Here is a 19463-nt window from a genome sequence, read left to right on the forward strand (position 1 = left end):
CGCTGGGGTCGCGTCATCCTTTTGGGAGCGATACAGGTCTAATTCTTCAATGTACCACTCACTCGTGATTTCCTTACCACCAGGGTTTGGTTTAGAAAGTTTGTGTTTCTTATTCATGCAGTTACATTTATTCTTATTTGTCTGCACAGTTGATTTATTTTTTTCTGCTTCTGCCTGTTTTTGTAGATAAGCATCGATTGCCTCTTTTCCAGAGTGCATTTATTTTTTGAAGCGTTGTCTCGTCCCTAAATGCTTCAAACGGGTATAATTGGTTTTGGGAAATCGCTGTCTTGTCAAGTGGGTATATTCCGGTTTTCCTAAAGGCAGACACAATGTCCCGCGGACTCATAGCCTTAAGATAGGCATGACAGGCGATGGCAGCTATATCGTACTTAGTTACGATTTTACCCATGTTGCTTTTCATGTACGCAGCATCTTCACTGTAATAAAACCGCTTGAATGGTCCGAACACTGCGACATCAAGAGGTTGTAAAACATGTGAAGTGTGCGCCGGCAATATAAATATGTGAATGTTGTTGGAAAGCGCCCATTAAATCAAATCGGATGATGTATGAGTTGTATGTCCATCAAGTATAAGTAGGACGGGTCGGTTCTCGTGGTCCCATTTTACATGTTTTAAAAAATTGATTTTTTAGGTAATCCTGAAAAACTGCCGTCGTTGACTACCCGGACTCGGACATAGCATAACCGGCCCCAGCAGCTGCACCTTTCATTAAGTCTTCGTTGAATCTTGTTCCTGTTAAATTATATCATATTATTTAGATTCAATGTCCGAAACATATCGGTAGTATTGATCGAAAAGGACGTAATTTAAGTTTATCACTGTCAATTTATCGTTTTAAATGAGATAAATATTTTGAGTATGGCTTTCCAGTATAACCCATAAATATGTTATAACTTACATTTACGCACCTTTTACAGACGACACAGGAAACAATTGACTTCAGAAATCATTGTAACAGTCGAAGAATTTGCTCGTACTGAGTAGTTTCTCTTTCTTTTATAAAGTCATGTTCGTAATTTAAAATTGTCCGACGTAAAATTCTATAAGCTATGGTTAATGGCATAGATATTCGTTTTTATACCTCACCTTTAAAAACAAAGTATGGAAGTACATGTATGTTGCTTCCAGCTGCGTTGGCACGTACTATGAGGGTCGTTGTTGCTGCTCGTGGGGACGTTACTGAATGTGGTTTTTCTTTGGAAGGGGCAATAATATTGGGCGGTCTGTGTTCTGGACTTATGCCAGTCTCGTCCATATTAAATATCAGGTCTGGCCTGTTTTCAAGATGTAGGTTGTCAATGGTATTCTTAAGATTGTGAAAGTATGTCTGAACGGCCTCTGGGGAAGTATTTTTCGCTCTGTTGGATTCCAGAGCAAATGGCTTAAGGGTTGAAAGCCTTTCTCTCCAACGTCCTAAGAAACCTTAAAGCCAGCAGTTACTTAGGGGTTTGTCTCTTTTCCTTCTTCCAAGCTTGAACGCCAGTTCGCCGGTAAGTTTTTTCATTTCCATATTTGAATAAACATACCCCAATCTTGCACATTGTTCTTCATGTTCTACCAGCTCCAGTTCCTCTTCTGTCTCAAGCACGGTTTCCCTCGCAAAATCTTCAGCATCAACCTTTCTAGAGACTCTGTCCCTCAATGTCTGGAAGGTGACACCATATTCCCTCGCCGCCTTGCGCAGAGACGATCTATGTTCCTTTACATCATTGTAAGCCTTTAGCAGTTTATCTTTTGTATAATTTCTATACTTGCCATGATATCTGGATGGAGTGGTCTGTTGAACGAAAGACAATTATAGGAATTATAGTGCTCATTAATTGTAGAATTTGCAAAAAGATAAACGCCATAACGTTAATTGAGTTAATTGACTACAGACATCGCTATAACCCCATTGCGGGCCTCAATGTTTTAGCTAAAGCGTCTGAGTGATAAAATTAGGTCATTTGATCCGGGTAATCCAGACAGCCTTGCAGACGTAAATACAAATGTAAACACTGACAAAAAAAATGTGAATTAGATGCATATTTCATTAAAAGGATGACTGTTTTGGGGGAAAGGAAGGTTTATATTTTTGAAAAATAGTTAAATTGAATAGATTACTTACGTTTTTAGTTCGCATTTTACACAAATCTGGGGCCAAAATATATCCGGACAAAACTTGTATAGACACCGGGCACCTGCGACCGTTTGGATTGCGGCAAATTTCGCGTGAAGATTGTTCACGAATAGATAGGGCTGAACGAATAGATAGGAAAGAAGGATATTTTCAACACCATTTAGACGCGAGCAGAGTGAAGAATATACACATACAGATAACGTTCAGATCTTCAGTTTGACTGATTCAGTGCAATAGGTTTTATATGCTTACGGTATGAAAAACCTATTTATTTATTTTTCGAAATACAATTGACAAAATACAATAGAAAATCAATTATTATTTAAAGTGTTTTGGAATATCAAACAATGGCTTCATTTTACTTTCAGACACTGCAATGAAAATATAACAACTATGGAAAGACAGGATGTTAATATTCTAACGCTTCCGGAAGACGTCATTTTTCATATTTTCCAATTACTTCCCCAGTTCGAGGTTCTTCACAACGTTCGTCTGACATGCAAAGCCTGGAACCATTATTCGCGACATGGAATACTATGGCGAAGTATTCGAGCTCAAGACTTCATTCGCGCCACATTCAGAATTGAGAATTTTATTAGATTTCTTTGCGATATATCAGAGTACGTAAAAGAGCTAGAAATTGACGTCACACAGATACACAATTTGCAGAAGAAGAAATTCAAAAAATTAAGGAGTTTAAAGTTATATCAGCCATGTCAACCATGGATATCACCAGATAACGATAAGTGGACAGAGTACTCGCTACAAGTGATAACAGGGATGTACCCAACGTTGGAAGTATTACATTTGAATTATGTGTTTACTGACTTCGACATGACATACTGTCCTAAAGATCTGAAAAAGCTCGTAGTTGATCGCTGGTTTATGAAAGAAAGCAACAATGATAAACCTCATCGCACTATTCACGAGAATTTTAAGAACCTTACACATCTGCGTTTGATCAGATGTACACTTACAAATCAGACTGTGCTGGACTTGCTCAGTGAGCTACCGTGTTTGGAATCCATAGAATTATCAGGTACGATATACAATCACATGGACCATGATCTTACAAATGACAAAGAGTTTCCCAAAAAACCATGCTCCAAGAGAATACAGAAAGTTGTTTTGAAAAATATCGTCCGTTCTTTCTATCCGCTCGTATTTTAATACATTCTGGAATCGGCTCACGAAAGTATTCATGATATTGATATTTCTAAAACCAGCCATGGGTACGACACATTGCCATGCCTTCAAATAATTGCAGAAATGTGTGAGCAGCTTGACACTCTAATCATCGGTGACTATAATATATATGAGGAGGACCCTGCATATTTGATAGATCTGGATATAGATTTATATAAATACGAAATAAACAGAGCTATCAGAGATGTGGCCTCCAAAAACCAACATCTGTCTACCGTTAAACTGAACTACGTTGGAGCGATTATAGACGATGAGACTGTTATGCACGTTTTTAAAAACTGTTTGAAACTACAGTGGATTGAACTATTGGGATGTGAAAGTCTTTCAGACAACACATTGGGCAACATTTCAAACGAAGAAAGGCTCCAGGTGATGAAGATATCAAAATGCCAAATGGTGACGCCAGCAGGCATTGGTAATGCCGGCGACTTAGGACATTGAATTTGGAAGCATTTGGGACGATCCAACTTATTTTAGATAGACAGAGCTTGCCAACAATGAACTACTTGACGACTTTGAGTCTCGCCAACTGTTACGAGCTTTCTGATGAATGTCTCGACCAAATCGCAAAATGTTGCCCTATCTTGCGTAGTATCAACCTAACATGCTGTTGCAGAATAACGGACATGGGCTTCGTACAGTTTGCCCAGCAATGTGCAAGAATCACAGAAATAATCCTCAATGATAATGAAGAACACCAGATCGGTTTGACCGACCATGCATTCGCCGAAGTCGCTGAGTGCCACAACCATTTAGAACGATTAACTTTAGGCCGTTTCAGTAAAATCACGTACGAGGCTATACACGAGCTGATTTGCAACTGTCCCAAGCTTACCGAAATTTTGTTCTGCTACACAGACAGAGAATGGTCATTCGATGTCGTGATAACGGAGTCCAAAGTTGACATGACACAGGTCGAAACACTGGAATTCACGGAAAGGCTACGACGGGAATTAGAAAAACTACAATTTCTACGAGAAGATGATTTAGAATATTTATGGAGAAATGTATCTGCGATTCGCTTGCACAGGGACTGTTTAAGTCGCCGCAACAAAGAGAAGTTGTTCACGGACTGGGACAAGGCTGGTCTGCCATGGTTGTAAACATATAAATTGGTTAAAAGACATGTGCTGAATTAGATTGGTGATTATTCATCAATTTCTAGCTCCTATTCCACTACTACATCAACACACAAACATTGATTCTCGCAAAATCGGAAGAGAAACGTTAATATCTTGGATCAGTAAGTTCAAGCGTCTAGAACAAAGGCCTTGGCAAACAGCGTAGACCCAGATGAGACACCGCATGATGCGGCGTCTCATCAGGGTCAGCGCTGTTTGCTTAAAGGAATTTCTGTAAGAAATATTCTAAAAATTGAAATAAATATACTAGACAGCCCTTATTTTGGAAATAAATTGATCCAATTTAGAAGGATGGTAGAGTCCACTAGGCTTAAATGGGTTAATTGAGTTACGGATGTAAAAGCAATATCCGTAACTTCAAAAATGGCATCCCGTCGACGTATGTGTATAATTATGTAGAATAGGTCAATGTTACTATGTTTTAATGTCCAATGTACCAGTGATTATGTCCCTTATCTTGTATGTGTCTATTTAGCTCTCTTCTGAGATTCATTCCCTTTTGTGTGTGTCCAGCCATGTATTGGGATTTCATACGTGTTTTGTCCAGTGAGAATGAATGAGTAATCAAATATACAAGATGTGTATTGGTCAAGACAAAAAAAGTTGAAATTAATTGCAATTGCTGACCATGCTTTCCTTTGCTCCCAGGATGTCAAAAGACATACTTGTTAAAATCTACTATTAATGTTGTTTTTTGTTCATCTAATAAACTGGTGAGTTTTAGATTATTGGTATTTTTCAATTATGTATTACTAATAGTCTGCATTGTTAATGAATTGAACTATTTTAAATATTGTATTTATGTTTTAAAGGTTGTGTCATGGTTTAATTATGTTTAAATTTATTTGTAGGTTTGTATATTCTGTTAAATATGTATATTTATATATATATACACACATTTCCGATATGCTTTCGGCTCATAAAACCTTGGGCTGCGTTTTGATCTATTTCAACCCCTACCCCACTGCGATTAAATTATATTTATATGCATGTATCAACATGACAATTAAAATATCTAGAGTGTTTAATAGGTGTGTGTTCTGAATCATATTACTCATAATAAACATATATTATGACTACTGTGTCATGCCACTGCATGCGTGACAGATGACATTACAACTAAGTTTCATTTCTATATCCCCTTTTGCATGGGAATTCTTAATTACAGAAATAAGTTGTAACTCATTCGTTACGAACAATTTTATATTACATAATAAATGATTTTAAAGTGTCCATGAAATGCACAAAAACAACTGCACGAATGTTACAATGAACATTCTCAGTACTGTCCATTCCAATAAAAACCTGGTGTATAGAAACACAGTACTGAATCTTAAGTGCATTACTTACATCTGCATGAAATCAATAAATGAAACACAGAGTCGAAATTTTTATGAAAGAAATACGAATTTAAGTCCAAACAATGTCATCCCAATGAAATATTAAACTTGTACGACGACACAAAGGAATAGAGCATAATCTTCGAATATGTATTAACAACGTAAGTAGCAGAGCATGAGTAGACTCAATTACTGTCAAAGTCACTATCAGAACCAAAGATTTCTTACTCATCCTTCTTCCATCTCTCGCTGCCACTTCTATTGCAGCTCGCGCTGCATATACTTGATCTACTTGCGGATCGACTGCGGCTTCCGTAACGACTGCGCGATGTCGACAGCGTCGGCGACCTAAAAATACTTCTGCTTTTACTTTTTCTTCTGATAGCACTTCGAGAACTGCTGGAACTATTGCTTCCAGTTGTTGAAATTGACCTAATGTTTTACCGTAAACCTGAACGTCAACTTCCACTCTTACTTTGGATCTGGAGGATGGACCGGGCTTCTACTTCCGGTACTAGAACGAGGTCGTGACCTTGACCCACTTCCGCTTCGGGAACGCGACCTTTATTTTAAAATCGACCTTGAACGTGCCCTTGACCTCTTATGACGTTTTAGCTCATCATCTGAAAAAGAATACAGGTCAAAGTATGATTAGCACACTACAGAATTATGTTAAGATTTTACAATAGTTACATGATTCGGACAGTAATGCATGAAAATATTCAAGTACTGCCATTATAAGTACATTAATAAGCATTCTAGACTCATTTAAAATAGATTCCAGAACAGAACCATTTATTCCGGCAAACACATGTATGAACGAAACTGCGTTTGACTGTTGACTATCGGGCATAATTTTAGGCTTCCAAATATTCTGATAGAGTTAATAAGTATGACGTAATGCTAACACATACACAATCTTATACAAAAAACACGCACGTTTAACATGATCAGGATATAAACCATAGTTAGTGTTCTGGATGAATTCTTCCGCCTCCTCATCCTTCACTTCCTGGTTGCAGCATGGTCATACAAACATTCTTTAAAATACACACTTTTGATGCACAAGGAAAATTTGAAACAATGGTAAACATAGTTTGTTAAAGAACCTAGAAAGGCATATTTCTTAAGGATTCTTACATGTTAATTAATGCAAAATAATTATGACCAATAGAAAACCCCACAAAGATGTGGCTCTTCATTTAAAGACCACTTCAATAGCTGGACATTGAGGTGTCAGTAAATATGTTTCCTAACTTCTGTTAGTCTTGAAATTTTGTTTTGTAGGATTGATAAGTCCTCACATAATCGAGTGTCAAACGCAGAAGGACCTCATAAACTTCGATATAAATACCTAGTGTCTAGCACAGGTGGTTAGCGTGTTGCTATGATTATAATTAGTGAAAACATCATTTTGAATGATAAACAATCATATTATAACGAAAAATCAACTTTTCTGAAAAAAAATCACTATCAAATAAATAAATAAATAAATAAATAAATAAATAAATATATATATATATATATATATACACTTCAACACCGTTATTTCGAAGTCGTCGGGACTGTTAAAAAACTTCGGATTAACGATAATTCGAAATAAACATTTGACAGAAGACTTCTTTGATTCTGTAAAAAATGAATCGTTGTGGAATTCACATGGTTCGGTTACACGCTTACTGAAAAGCGTAAACTAGTCAGATAGCAATAGATTTCCACTTGTAACAAACGGAGGAATAAAACGATTATTTTTCTTGTTTTTATTTTTGTCTTATTACAGAACATATAAAATATAATGAATAGCACAATTGATCAGACATACATACATATTAATACATTTTCGGAAATTAATTAACATTTTTTTAACTAATATGCGATGTCTCTCTGAACACCGGCGTTCGCGCAGACGACAAAGGTGTAATTATCGGCTTTTGACGAGCCACGACAAAGGTGTGAAATTACGCTCAGTATTTTGCAGTTTTGACTTCGGATTAAAGATTGTTAATAAGGTGCGAATTATAGTGTTGGGACCGACTGAATCACTTCGAATTAACGATTTCTACGGTTTAACGAAGTTCGGATTAACAATGAAATTTTATATTAAACAAAGAAGAACCAATATCGGGACCCGAAAAATACTTCGAAATAACGGTGACTTCGGATTATCGGTGTTCGAAATAACGGTGTTGAAGTGTATATATATATATATATAATACTATATTAGGTTCCCCTATATACCTTAATTCGTGTTAATATAGAATAACAAGATGGCCCTAGTTCGCTCACCTGAGAGGAGTCGGTTCATTTAATCTTTACTTAACGTCAAACTTGACCTAGATCTTGTCTAGACAAACATCCTGGTCAATTTTCATAATTATTGAACCAAAACTCTGGCGTATGGAGTGTTTTTGTAAGATTTTACCTGGTGACCTATATTTTGAGTTGACCCCCCTTACCAAACATCAAACTTTGCTTACAAAAATAAATATTTTGACCAAGATTCATAAAATCTGAAACAAAATTGTGACCTCTAGAGTTTTTACAAGGATTTTGTATAATATAATGAAAAATTGGACAATCTAAGGGCAATAATTATGGCATTAATTATGTGATTTTGTTCATTATCAAACTTGACCGAGATCTTTCAGCAACTTGCATAAAGAATGCTTGAGAAGTGTGAATGCTAGAGTGTTTACATACCAAATGTGGACGAACGGACGGCGGACAAAGACCAATTCTAAAACCTCACCTGAGCAATCAGGTGAGCTAAAAAGTGTGTTTCACCGATCTGAGCCATTTTCCAACTTGTCCGAGAAATCAATAAAACCAATGTATTGACTAAGTTTCACGATGATTAGGCAAAAAATGAGACTTCTATAGTGTTCGATCCCAAGGTTTCTCTTTAGTCACATAAGGAAAACTGCCCCCCCCCCTGGCGGCCATGTTTTTTTACCAAACGGGACCATTTGCGAACTCATCTGAGATATATATAAAACCAATAATTTCACCAAGTTTCATGATGATTGGGTAATAAATGTGACTTCTAGACTGTTCACAAGCTTCTTTAACTATATAAATATAAAAAAACTGCCCCCCCCCGGCAGCCATGTTATTCAACTGACCGGAACCATTTTTTAACTCAACTCTCGTATCAAGGAAACAAATGTGACCTAATTTCATGAAAATTGGGCCAAAATGTTACTTCTAGAGTGTTCACATGTTTTCACTATATACATATTGAGAAAAATGCCCCGCCCACTGGCGGCCATGTTTTTTTCACCGATCTGGACCACTTTCGAACTCGTCCGAGAAATCAATAAAACCAATGTTTTGACCAATTTTCATGATGATTGGGCAAAAAATGTGACTTCTAGAGTGTTTACAAGTTTTCTCTATAGCCAAATAAGGAAAACTGCCCCGCCCACTGGCGACCATTTTTTTCAACGGACCGGAACCACTTTTGAACTCAACCAACATATGTGTGTAGAATACAGATACTACTGCACAAACCACTGACTCATCAGCTGGGAACTGCCTATCATCAAGTGTTTCTATCCTTTAATCCCAGGACACTCTCCGGGCAGTGGATCCGTAGTGTTGGCCAAACACTACGGGTCAGTGGTTTAGCGTCCAGCTCTTCTCCTCTCGCATCATCCACAGCCAGTTGGATGCTTTTTCTGCAGCTTGTCCAAGTCTGCCTACAGCCCTCTTCCTGTCACCTCCCTTGATCCCAATGTTGCTGAGCATTCTCCATACTGATTGGGCTGGAAATCCTCTGCACCCTATTTCAACGGGGAACAGCCAGGCACTCCAACCGCGACTTTTACACTGTTCTTGTAGCTCAGTGTACTTTCCCATTTTCCGCTCGTAGGCCTCATCACACCTAGTCTCCCAGGGTACAGTGAGTTCTATCATCACCAGTTTCTTGTCCTTGGGAGACCATATAACTATGTCTGGTCTCTGTGTGGTATGGACTATGTCTGGGAATACCAGCTGTTTTCCTAGGTCGACCTTCATCTCCCAACGCTCTGATTCATCAAGGATAGATGTTGCTGCGGTTCTTGCCTTCTTGGCAGTTTGTCCTTCCTTGACGAATTTGATTGTTGGTACTTCCTTCTTGTTGGTAGGTCTTGTCTTCCTTCTCTCCCGCTCTAGTATGTCTGCTAGCTCCTTGAGGACTGTGTCGTGCCTCCATCTGTAGCGGCCTTGTGTTAGCGCTGTCTGGCAAGATGAGAGGGTGTGCTGCATGGTTCCTGGTTTGTCGCACAGCTGACACTTTGGGTCTTCCACTAACCCCCATCTGTGTAGATTGACTGGAGATGGCAGCAGATCATATACGGATCTCAGTAGGAATTTGAGTCGTAGTGGTTCGTAGTGCCAAATGTCTACCCATGTCAGGTGTCTTTCTGTGGTCTGCCATTGTGTCCATGCGCACTGCCCTCCCATCCCGACTGCTCTGGCGCGCCTGTCTTCCTCTTCTGAAAGCCTGATCTCATACTGGACCATTTGGCTTCTTTCTTTCTTACCGGCAGTGCTCCAGCGTTGTGGATTTTGAACTGCCCAGGCCTTGTCTTCCTATAGCTGTGGTGCCTACGATGTCTTTGTGTCGTAGCCTGCTTTCTGCCTGGGCGACTGCCTGGCTTGCTGACCACTTTCGCCCTGTGCGTGTCTCGATGCCTGCCTTCCATATCATGTCATCTGATGACTCTTTGAGGGTTACCACCAGTCTTCCTTTGGCAACCTTGAACTTTTCAACTAGTGAGGTCATTGGGAGTTGAAGTTGGTTGGTTCTGCCATACAGTCCAATGCTGGTGAAACTAGGAGGGACACCAAGCCATCTCCGGAGATGCCGGTTGATCACTCTCTCGAATCCTTCTACAGTGGTTGTAGCTATCTCGTACAGCATAAGGGGCCACATAAGCCTAGGTAGTAACCCATGTTGGTAGAGCCATGCCTTAAACTTGCCCGGGAGTCCTGTCTGGTCTATAAGCTTCAGGCCATCTTGGAGCTGGTTTTTGACTCTAGTGATGTTATTAGTGTCCTTCAGGCTGGCGTCGTACCACTTGCCGAGGCACTTGACTGGACTGTCAATAATGGATGGAATGTCTTCCCCTTGCACCTGTAGAGTGAATCTTTTGGTGACCTTTCCCTTCTTGATAATCAGGCTCCTTGACTTCTTGGGTTTAAACTTCATTCGTGCCCATGTGACCGTGTCCTGTAGGGCTGTTAGTACCCAGCGGGCCTGTACATGTGTGGTGGTAGTGATGGTCAGGTCATCCATGAACCCCCTGCTGGATGGGAGGTGTATACCTGACGCTGTTTTTGGTCCTCTGGTTTCCCTCTTCGCGGCGTTGATGATAAAGTTCATGCCCATCACGAATAGTACCACTGAGATGGTGCAGCCAGTTACTATCCCCTTCTCTAACCTCTGCCATGGCGTTGTCTGGTCACCGATTGAGAATCGAAGCTGTATGCCATCAAAGTAGCCATTTATGATACCCTGTATATGCTCTGGGATATGATAGTGCTTCATTGCTTCTTCAATAAGCTTGTGTGGTATGGAGCCATAGGCGTTGGCGAGGTCTAACCAGACGACTGTGAGGTCATTGGCGTTCACCTTTGCTTCACGGATGATCTGACTGATGGCACTGGAGTGTTCAATGCAGCCAGAGAAGCCCGGACCCCCTCCCCTTTCTGTACTGATGTGTCAATGTACTGATTGGTTGTCAGGAACGTGGTCATTCGTCTTGCCAGGACAGCGAAGAATATTTTCCCCTCCACATTCAACAGTGAAATGGTTCGGAATTCGGTCACATGTTTGGAGCCCTTTTCCTTTGGAGTAAATATTCCCTCTGCCTGTTGCCAACAATCTGGGACTTTTCCTTTCCTCCATATCACCTTAAGTAGGGTCCATAGTCTTCGTAGTAGCATCGGGCACATCTTGTATACTTTATAGGGTATACCGTTTGGTCCTGGTGCGGAGCCGCTTCTTGCTTTCTTCACTACATCAGAAACTTCCTTCATTGTGGGTTCTTTTATGTTTAGTGGAATTGTGGGTTCTGGGACTGGTTCAATTCTTGGACAGCTTCCTAATGGATTATCTCTTGCTGGATCGGAGTGTGTGTCCTTTAGATGCTGTTGTATCTCTTCCATACTGCTTTCAAGCTTCCCAGATTTTTCTTTGTCTAGGAGTCCTTTGGAAAACTTGTATGGATTGGCTATGAACTCAGCTCGCCTCTTGGCTCGCTTCTTCCGCTTGTCTCGGAGTTGTTCTGCCTTACGAAGATCGGTCAGTTTCTGTCTGAGTTCATCTCTAAGCTGCTGAAGTCCGGGTCTTTCCTCTATATTTGCTTTTTGGTAGGATTTCCTCAGTGACTTCAGCTCTTTCCTAATCTCTGTGATCTGTCGTTGTCTTCTATTTGGCTGTGCAGGGGTTCTGGTGGGTTTCCGTTTCACCTCACCAAATCGTTCTTTGCCGATAGAGTGGACAAGGTTGGTCAGAGACTTCAGTTTCTTCTCTACTGGCCCTTGGAGTGTTGTTTCCAGGATGGTGTTGAGGTCTTCATCAAACTGTTTCCACAGGTTCCTGTCACTTGTCTTGGGCCATGTAATTCTAACCTTCTGGGCTGTGGCATTAGTATTGGAAGCTGTATTTCGGGTGTTGTGCTGTGTGTCTGTGTTTGGCCTCAGGTCTTCTGGAGTACCTAAAAGCTCTAGAAGAGGGTCATCTTCTTCGAAGATGTCGCTGACTTGCGAGACAATGTCAGGATCTGCTGAATTGGTGCGTGGCTTCTCAGCTGCGTAGAGGTCCCAAGTACTGTGGGTTGAGTCCTGACTAGGATCCTCCAACGTCTCACCAGATGTAAAATCTGAGCGTTGCCGCTGCCTTGCCGTGCTCCCGCATGCCGTTCTCCCTTGATGAATACGCAAGCCTCTAAGGTTCTTGCACACCTTTCCACATCTACACTTCACCTCTGCCTTTGTTCCGGTCAATGTCGATTGGACTAGCCGTGTCGTTGTCGTTGAATCCGTCTGATCGAGTCTCTCATCCTCCCCCCCTCTCGGGAAACTCTGGGGGTATTCTTCTATATCGGAGTCTGTAGCTTGATAGTGGGTGTCTTCTCACGAAGACTGCAATCTGGGATGCTACCCCGTCATGCCCCGGGTCCAGTCTGTTCCTGGTGTCATCTGTCTCTCCAGTGTCACTGTTCTATTCTCAGTCGTCATCCAGTCTTTCCTGGAAGTCACTGGTTGCCCAGATATATGATGTGTAGAATACAGATACTACTGCACAAACCACTGACTCATCAGCTGGGAACTGCCTATCATCAAGTGTTTCTATCCTTTAATCCCAGGACACTCTCCGGGCAGTGGATCCGTAGTGTTGGCCAAACACTACGGGTCAGTGGTTTAGCGTCCAGCTCTTCTCCTCTCGCATCATCCACAGCCAGTTGGATGCTTTTTCTGCAGCTTGTCCAAGTCTGCCTACAGCCCTCTTCCTGTCACCTCCCTTGATCCCAATGTTGCTGAGCATTCTCCATACTGATTGGGCTGGAAATCCTCTGCACCCTATTTCAACGGGGAACAGCCAGGCACTCCAACCGCAACTTTTACACTGTTCTTGTAGCTCAGTGTACTTTCCCATTTTCCGCTCGTAGGCCTCATCACACCTAGTCTCCCAGGGTACAGTGAGTTCTATCATCACCAGTTTCTTGTCCTTGGGAGACCATATAACTATTTCTGGTCTCTGTGTGGTATGGACTATGTCTGGGAATACCAGCTGTTTTCCTAGGTCGACCTTCATCTCCCAACGCTCTGATTTATCAAGGATAGATGTTGCTGCGGTTCTTGCCTTCTTGGCAGTTTGTCCTTCCTTGACGAATTTGATTGTTGGTACTGCCTTCTTGTTGGTAGGTCTTGTCTTCCTTCTCTCCCGCTCTAGTATGTCTGCTAGCTCCTTGAGGACTGTGTCGTGCCTCCATCTGTAGCGGCCTTGTGTTAGCGCTGTCTGGCAAGATGAGAGGGTGTGCTGCATGGTTCCTGGTTTGTCGCACAGCTGACACTTTGGGTCTTCCACTAACCCCCATCTGTGTAGATTGACTGGAGATGGCAGCAGATCATATACGGATCTCAGTAGGAATTTGAGTCGTAGTGGTTCGTAGTGCCAAATGTCTACCCATTTCAGGTGTCTTTCTGTGGTCTGCCATTGTGTCCATGCGCACTGCCCTCCCATCCCGACTGCTCTGGCGCGCCTGTCTTCCTCTTCTGAAAGCCTGATCTCATACTGGACCATTTGGCTTCTTTCTTTCTTACCGGCAGTGCTCCAGCGTTGTGGTTTTGAACTGCCCAGGCCTTGTCTTCCTATAGCTGTGGTGCCTACGATGTTTTTGTGTCGTAGCCTGCTTTCTGCCTGGGCGACTGCCTGGCTTGCTGACCACTTTCGCCCTGTGCGTGTCTCGATGCCTGCCTTCCATATCATGTCATCTGATGACTCTTTGAGGGTTACCACCAGTCTTCCTTTGGCAACCTTGAACTCTTCAACTAGTGAGGTCATTGGGAGTTGAAGTTGGTTGGTTCTGCCATACAGTCCCATGCTGGTGAAACTAGGAGGGACACCAAGCCATCTCCGGAGATGCCGGTTGATCACTCTCTCGAATCCTTCTACAGTGGTTGTAGCTATCTCGTACAGCATAAGGGGCCACATAAGCCTAGGTAGTAACCCATGTTGGTAGAGCCATGCCTTAAACTTGCCCGGGAGTCCTGTCTGGTCTATAAGCTTCAGGCCATCTTGGAGCTGGTTTTTGACTCTAGTGATGTTATTAGTGTCCTTCAGGCTGGCGTCGTACCACTTGCCGAGGCACTTGACTGGACTGTCAATAATGGATGGAATGTCTTCCCCTTGCACCTGTAGAGTGAATCTTTTGGTGACCTTTCCCTTCTTGATAATCAGGCTCCTTGACTTCTTGGGTTTAAACTTCATTCGTGCCCATGTGACCGTGTCCTGTAGGGCTGTTAGTACCCAGCGGGCCTGTACATGTGTGGTGGTAGTGATGGTCAGGTCATCCATGAACCCCCTGCTGGATGGGAGGTGTATACCTGACGCTGTTTTTGGTCCTCTGGTTTCCCTCTTCGCGGCGTTGATGATAAAGTTCATGCCCATCACGAATAGTACCACTGAGATGGTGCAGCCAGTTACTATCCCCTTCTCTAACCTCTGCCATGGCGTTGTCTGGTCACCGATTGAGAATCGAAGCTGTATGCCATCAAAGTAGCCATTTATGATACCCTGTATATGCTCTGGGATATGATAGTGCTTCATTGCTTCTTCAATAAGCTTGTGTGGTATGGAGCCATAGGCGTTGGCGAGGTCTAACCAGACGACTGTGAGGTCATTGGCGTTCACCTTTGCTTCACGGATGATCTGACTGATGGCACTGGAGTGTTCAATGCAGCCAGAGAAGCCCGGACCCCCCCCCCCCTTTCTGTACTGATGTGTCAATGTACTGATTGGTTGTCAGGAACGTGGTCATTCGTCTTGCCAGGACAGCGAAGAATATTTTCCCCTCCACATTCAACAGTGAAATGGTTCGGAATTCGGTCACATGTTTGGAGCCTTTTTCCTTTGGAGTAAATATTCCCTCTGCCTGTTGCCAACAATCTGGGACTTTTCCTTTCCTCCATATCACCTTAAGTAGGGTCCATAGTCTTCGTAGTAGCATCGGGCACATCTTGTATACTTTATAGGGTATACCGTTTGGTCCTGGTGCGGAGCCGCTTCTTGCTTTCTTCACTACATCAGATACTTCCTTCATTGTGGGTTCTTTTATGTTTAGTGGAATTGTGGGTTCTGGGACTGGTTCAATTCTTGGACAGCTTCCTAATAGATTATCTCTTGCTGGATCGGAGTGTGTGTCCTTTAGATGCTGTTGTATCTCTTCCATACTGCTTTCAAGCTTTCTAGATTTTTCTTTGTCTAGGAGTCCTTTGGAAAACTTGTATGGATTGGCTATGAACTCAGCTCGCCTCTTGGCTCGCTTCTTCCGCTTGTCTCGGAGTTGTTCTGCCTTACGAAGATCGGTCAGTTTCTGTCTGAGTTCATCTCTAAGCTGCTGAAGTCCGGGTCTTTCCTCTATATTTGCTTTTTGGTAGGATTTCCTCAGTGACTTCAGCTCTTTCCTAATCTCTGTGATCTGTCGTTGTCTTCTATTTGGCTGTGCAGGGGTTCTGGTGGGTTTCCGTTTCACCTCACCAAATCGTTCTTTGCCGATAGAGTGGACAAGGTTGGTCAGAGACTTCAGTTTCTTCTCTACTGGCCCTTGGAGTGTTGTTTCCAGGATGGTGTTGAGGTCTTCATCAAACTGTTTCCACAGGTTCCTGTCACTTGTCTGGGCCATGTAATTCTAACCTTCTGGGCTGTGGCATTAGTATTGGAAGCTGTATTTCGGGTGTTGTGCTGTGTGTCTGTGTTTGGCCTCAGGTCCTCTGGAGTACCTAAAAGCTCTAGAAGAGGGTCATCTTCTTCGAAGATGTCGCTGACTTGCGAGACAATGTCAGGATCTGCTGAATTGGTGCGTGGCTTCTCAGCTGCGTAGAGGTCCCCAGTACTGTGGGTTGAGTCCTGACTAGGATCCTCCAACGTCTCACCAGATGTAAAATCTGAGCGTTGCCGCTGCCTTGCCGTGCTCCCGCATGCCGTTCTCCCTTGATGAATACGCAAGCCTCTAAGGTTCTTGCACACCTTTCCACATCTACACTTCACCTCTGCCTTTGTTCCGGTCAATGTCGATTGGACTAGCCGTGTCGTTGTCGTTGAATCCGTCTGATCGAGTCTCTCATCCTCCCCCCCCCTCTCGGGAGACTCTGGGGGTATTCTTCTGTATCGGAGTCTGTAGCTTGATAGTGGGTGTCTTCTCACGAAGACTGCAATCTGGGATGCTACCCCGTCATGCCCCGGGTCCAGTCTGTTCCTGGTGTCATCTGTCTCTCCAGTGTCACTGTTCTATTCTCAGTCGTCATCCAGTCTTTCCTGGAAGTCACTGGTTGCCCAGATATATGATGTGTAGAATACAGATACTACTGCACAAACCACTGACTCATCAGCTGGGAACTGCCTATCATCAAGTGTTTCTATCCTTTAATCCCAGGACACTCTCCGGGCAGTGGATCCGTAGTGTTGGCCAAACACTACGGGTCAGTGGTTTAGCGTCCAGCTCTTCTCCTCTCGCATCATCCACAGCCAGTTGGATGCTTTTTCTGCAGCTTGTCCAAGTCTGCCTACAGCCCTCTTCCTGTCACCTCCCTTGATCCCAATGTTGCTGAGCATTCTCCATACTGATTGGGCTGGAAATCCTCTGCACCCTATTTCAACGGGGAACAGCCAGGCACTCCAACCGCGACTTTTACACTGTTCTTGTAGCTCAGTGTACTTTCCCATTTTCCGCTCGTAGGCCTCATCACACCTAGTCTCCCAGGGTACAGTGAGTTCTATCATCACCAGTTTCTTGTCCTTGGGAGACCATATAACTATGTCTGGTCTCTGTGTGGTATGGACTATGTCTGGGAATACCAGCTGTTTTCCTAGGTCGACCTTCATCTCCCAACGCTCTGATTCATCAAGGATAGATGTTGCTGCGGTTCTTGCCTTCTTGGCAGTTTGTCCTTCCTTGACGAATTTGATTGTTGGTACTTCCTTCTTGTTGGTAGGTCTTGTCTTCCTTCTCTCCCGCTCTAGTATGTCTGCTAGCTCCTTGAGGACTGTGTCGTGCCTCCATCTGTAGCGGCCTTGTGTTAGCGCTGTCTGGCAAGATGAGAGGGTGTGCTGCATGGTTCCTGGTTTGTCGCACAGCTGACACTTTGGGTCTTCCACTAACCCCCATCTGTGTAGATTGACTGGAGATGGCAGCAGATCATATACGGATCTCAGTAGGAATTTGAGTCGTAGTGGTTCGTAGTGCCAAATGTCTACCCATGTCAGGTGTCTTTCTGTGGTCTGCCATTGTGTCCATGCGCACTGCCCTCCCATCCCGACTGCTCTGGCGCGCCTGTCTTCCTCTTCTGGAAGCCTGATCTCATACTGGACCATTTGGCTTCTTTCTTTCTTACCGGCAGTGCTCCAGCGTTGTGGTTTTGAACTGCCCAGGCCTTGTCTTCCTATAGCTGTGGTGCCTACGATGTCTTTGTGTCGTAGCCTGCTTTCTGCCTGGGCGACTGCCTGGCTTGCTGACCACTTTCGCCCTGTGCGTGTCTCGATGCCTGCCTTCCATATCATGTCATCTGATGACTCTTTGAGGGTTACCACCAGTCTTCCTTTGGCAACCTTGAACTCTTCAACTAGTGAGGTCATTGGGAGTTGAAGTTGGTTGGTTCTGCCATACAGTCCAATGCTGGTGAAACTAGGAGGGACACCAAGCCATCTCCGGAGATGCCGGTTGATCACTCGAATCCTTCTACAGTGGTTGTAGCTATCTCGTACAGCATAAGGGGCCACATAAGCCTAGGTAGTAACCCATGTTGGTAGAGCCATGCCTTAAACTTGCCCGGGAGTCCTGTCTGGTCTATAAGCTTCAGGCCATCTTGGAGCTGGTTTTTGACTCTAGTTATGTTATTAGTGTCCTTCAGGCTGGCGTCGTACCACTTTCCGAGGCACTTGACTGGACTGTCAATAATGGATGGAATGTCTTCCCCTTGCACCTGTAGAGTGAATCTTTTGGTGACCTTTCCCTTCTTGATAATCAGGCTCCTTGACTTCTTGGGTTTAAACTTCATTCGTGCCCATGTGACCGTGTCCTGTAGGGCTGTTAGTACCCAGCGGGCCTGTACATGTGTGGTGGTAGTGATGGTCAGGTCATCCATGAACCCCCTGCTGGATGGGAGGTGTATACCTGACGCTGTTTTTGGTCCTCTGGTTTCCCTCTTCGCGGCGTTGATGATCAAGTTCATGCCCATCACGAATAGTACCACTGAGATGGTGCAGCCAGTTACTATCCCCTTCTCTAACCTCTGCCATGGCGTTGTCTGGTCACCGATTGAGAATCGAAGCTGTATGCCATCAAAGTAGCCATTTATGATACCCTGTATATGCTCTGGGATATGATAGTGCTTCATTGCTTCTTCAATAAGCTTGTGTGGTATGGAGCCATAGGCGTTGGCGAGGTCTAACCAGACGACTGTGAGGTCATTGGCGTTCACCTTTGCTTCACGGATGATCTGACTGATGGCACTGGAGTGTTCAATGCAGCCAGAGAAGCCCGGAACCCCCCCCCCCTTTCTGTACTGATGTGTCAATGTACTGATTGGTTGTCATATAATTATTAAGACAATTTTTTTTGACAAAGTTACATGAAGATTGGGCATGAAATGTAACTTCTACAGTGTTTACAAGTGTTTTCCTTTTTTGACCTAGTGACCTAGTTGTTGACCCGGCACGACCCAGTTTCGAACTCGACCGAGATTTCATTGGGACGAAGCTTCTTACCAAGTTTCATGAGATCGGACAATAAATGTGGCCGCTAGAGTATTTACGAACAAATGTGGACGGACGGACGGACAAAGACCGGTCACAAAAGCTCACCTGAGCAATCAGGTGAGCTAAAAAAGGGTATGGAGATATATGTATTTAAAGTAGGAACCCC

General features: G+C 43.3%; 4 protein-coding genes across 4 annotated transcripts; all 4 read right to left on the minus strand.

Annotated features, from left to right (window-relative positions):
* Positions 1-10354: 10354 nt before the first annotated feature.
* LOC127871183 (uncharacterized) lies at positions 10355-11365 on the minus strand. Its single transcript, XM_052413925.1, has one exon. It carries the CDS (start codon positions 11363-11365, stop codon positions 10355-10357), a length of 1011 nt encoding a protein of 336 aa, XP_052269885.1.
* Positions 11366-11445: 80 nt separating this feature from the next.
* On the minus strand, positions 11446-13161 carry LOC127871187 (uncharacterized). Its single transcript, XM_052413929.1, has 2 exons — positions 13137-13161; positions 11446-12935 (listed from the first exon to the last, which is right to left on the minus strand). Exons 1-2 carry the CDS (start codon positions 13159-13161, stop codon positions 11446-11448), a joined length of 1515 nt encoding a protein of 504 aa, XP_052269889.1.
* A 73-nt stretch (positions 13162-13234) lies between these two features.
* On the minus strand, positions 13235-16950 carry LOC127871188 (uncharacterized). The gene is made up of 4 exons (XM_052413930.1): positions 16926-16950; positions 16238-16533; positions 15321-16190; positions 13235-15253 (listed from the first exon to the last, which is right to left on the minus strand). Exons 1-4 carry the CDS (start codon positions 16948-16950, stop codon positions 13235-13237), a joined length of 3210 nt encoding a protein of 1069 aa, XP_052269890.1.
* A 73-nt stretch (positions 16951-17023) lies between these two features.
* On the minus strand, positions 17024-18175 carry LOC127871195 (uncharacterized). The gene has a single exon (XM_052413940.1). It carries the CDS (start codon positions 18173-18175, stop codon positions 17024-17026), a length of 1152 nt encoding a protein of 383 aa, XP_052269900.1.
* Positions 18176-19463: the final 1288 nt, after the last annotated feature.

Source organism: Dreissena polymorpha, chromosome 3, assembly GCF_020536995.1.
Source record: "Dreissena polymorpha isolate Duluth1 chromosome 3, UMN_Dpol_1.0, whole genome shotgun sequence".
NCBI classification, from domain to species: domain Eukaryota; kingdom Metazoa; phylum Mollusca; class Bivalvia; order Myida; family Dreissenidae; genus Dreissena; species Dreissena polymorpha.

What these genes read in the sequence shown, in the direction of transcription:
- LOC127871183 (XM_052413925.1), bottom strand. Translation starts at nt 11,365, where the DNA reads ATGAAGCACTATCATATCCCAGAGCATATACAGGGTATCATAAATGGC.
- LOC127871187 (XM_052413929.1), bottom strand. Translation starts at nt 13,161, where the DNA reads ATGATAGGCAGTTCCCAGCTGATGA. An exon ending in AGGCAGTTCCCAGCTGATGA is followed by an intron (nt 12,936 to 13,136) that starts GTCAGTGGTTTG and finishes CCCACTATCAAG; the next exon opens with CTACAGACTCCGATATAGAA.
- LOC127871188 (XM_052413930.1), bottom strand. Translation starts at nt 16,950, where the DNA reads ATGATAGGCAGTTCCCAGCTGATGA. An exon ending in CTAATGCCACAGCCCAGAAG is followed by an intron (nt 16,191 to 16,237) that starts GTTAGAATTACA and finishes CTGTGGAAACAG; the next exon opens with TTTGATGAAGACCTCAACAC. An exon ending in ATCAGTACATTGACACATCA is followed by an intron (nt 15,254 to 15,320) that starts GTACAGAAAGGG and finishes GCCATCAGTCAG; the next exon opens with ATCATCCGTGAAGCAAAGGT.
- LOC127871195 (XM_052413940.1), bottom strand. Translation starts at nt 18,175, where the DNA reads ATGACCTCACTAGTTGAAGAGTTCAAGGTTGCCAAAGGAAGACTGGTG.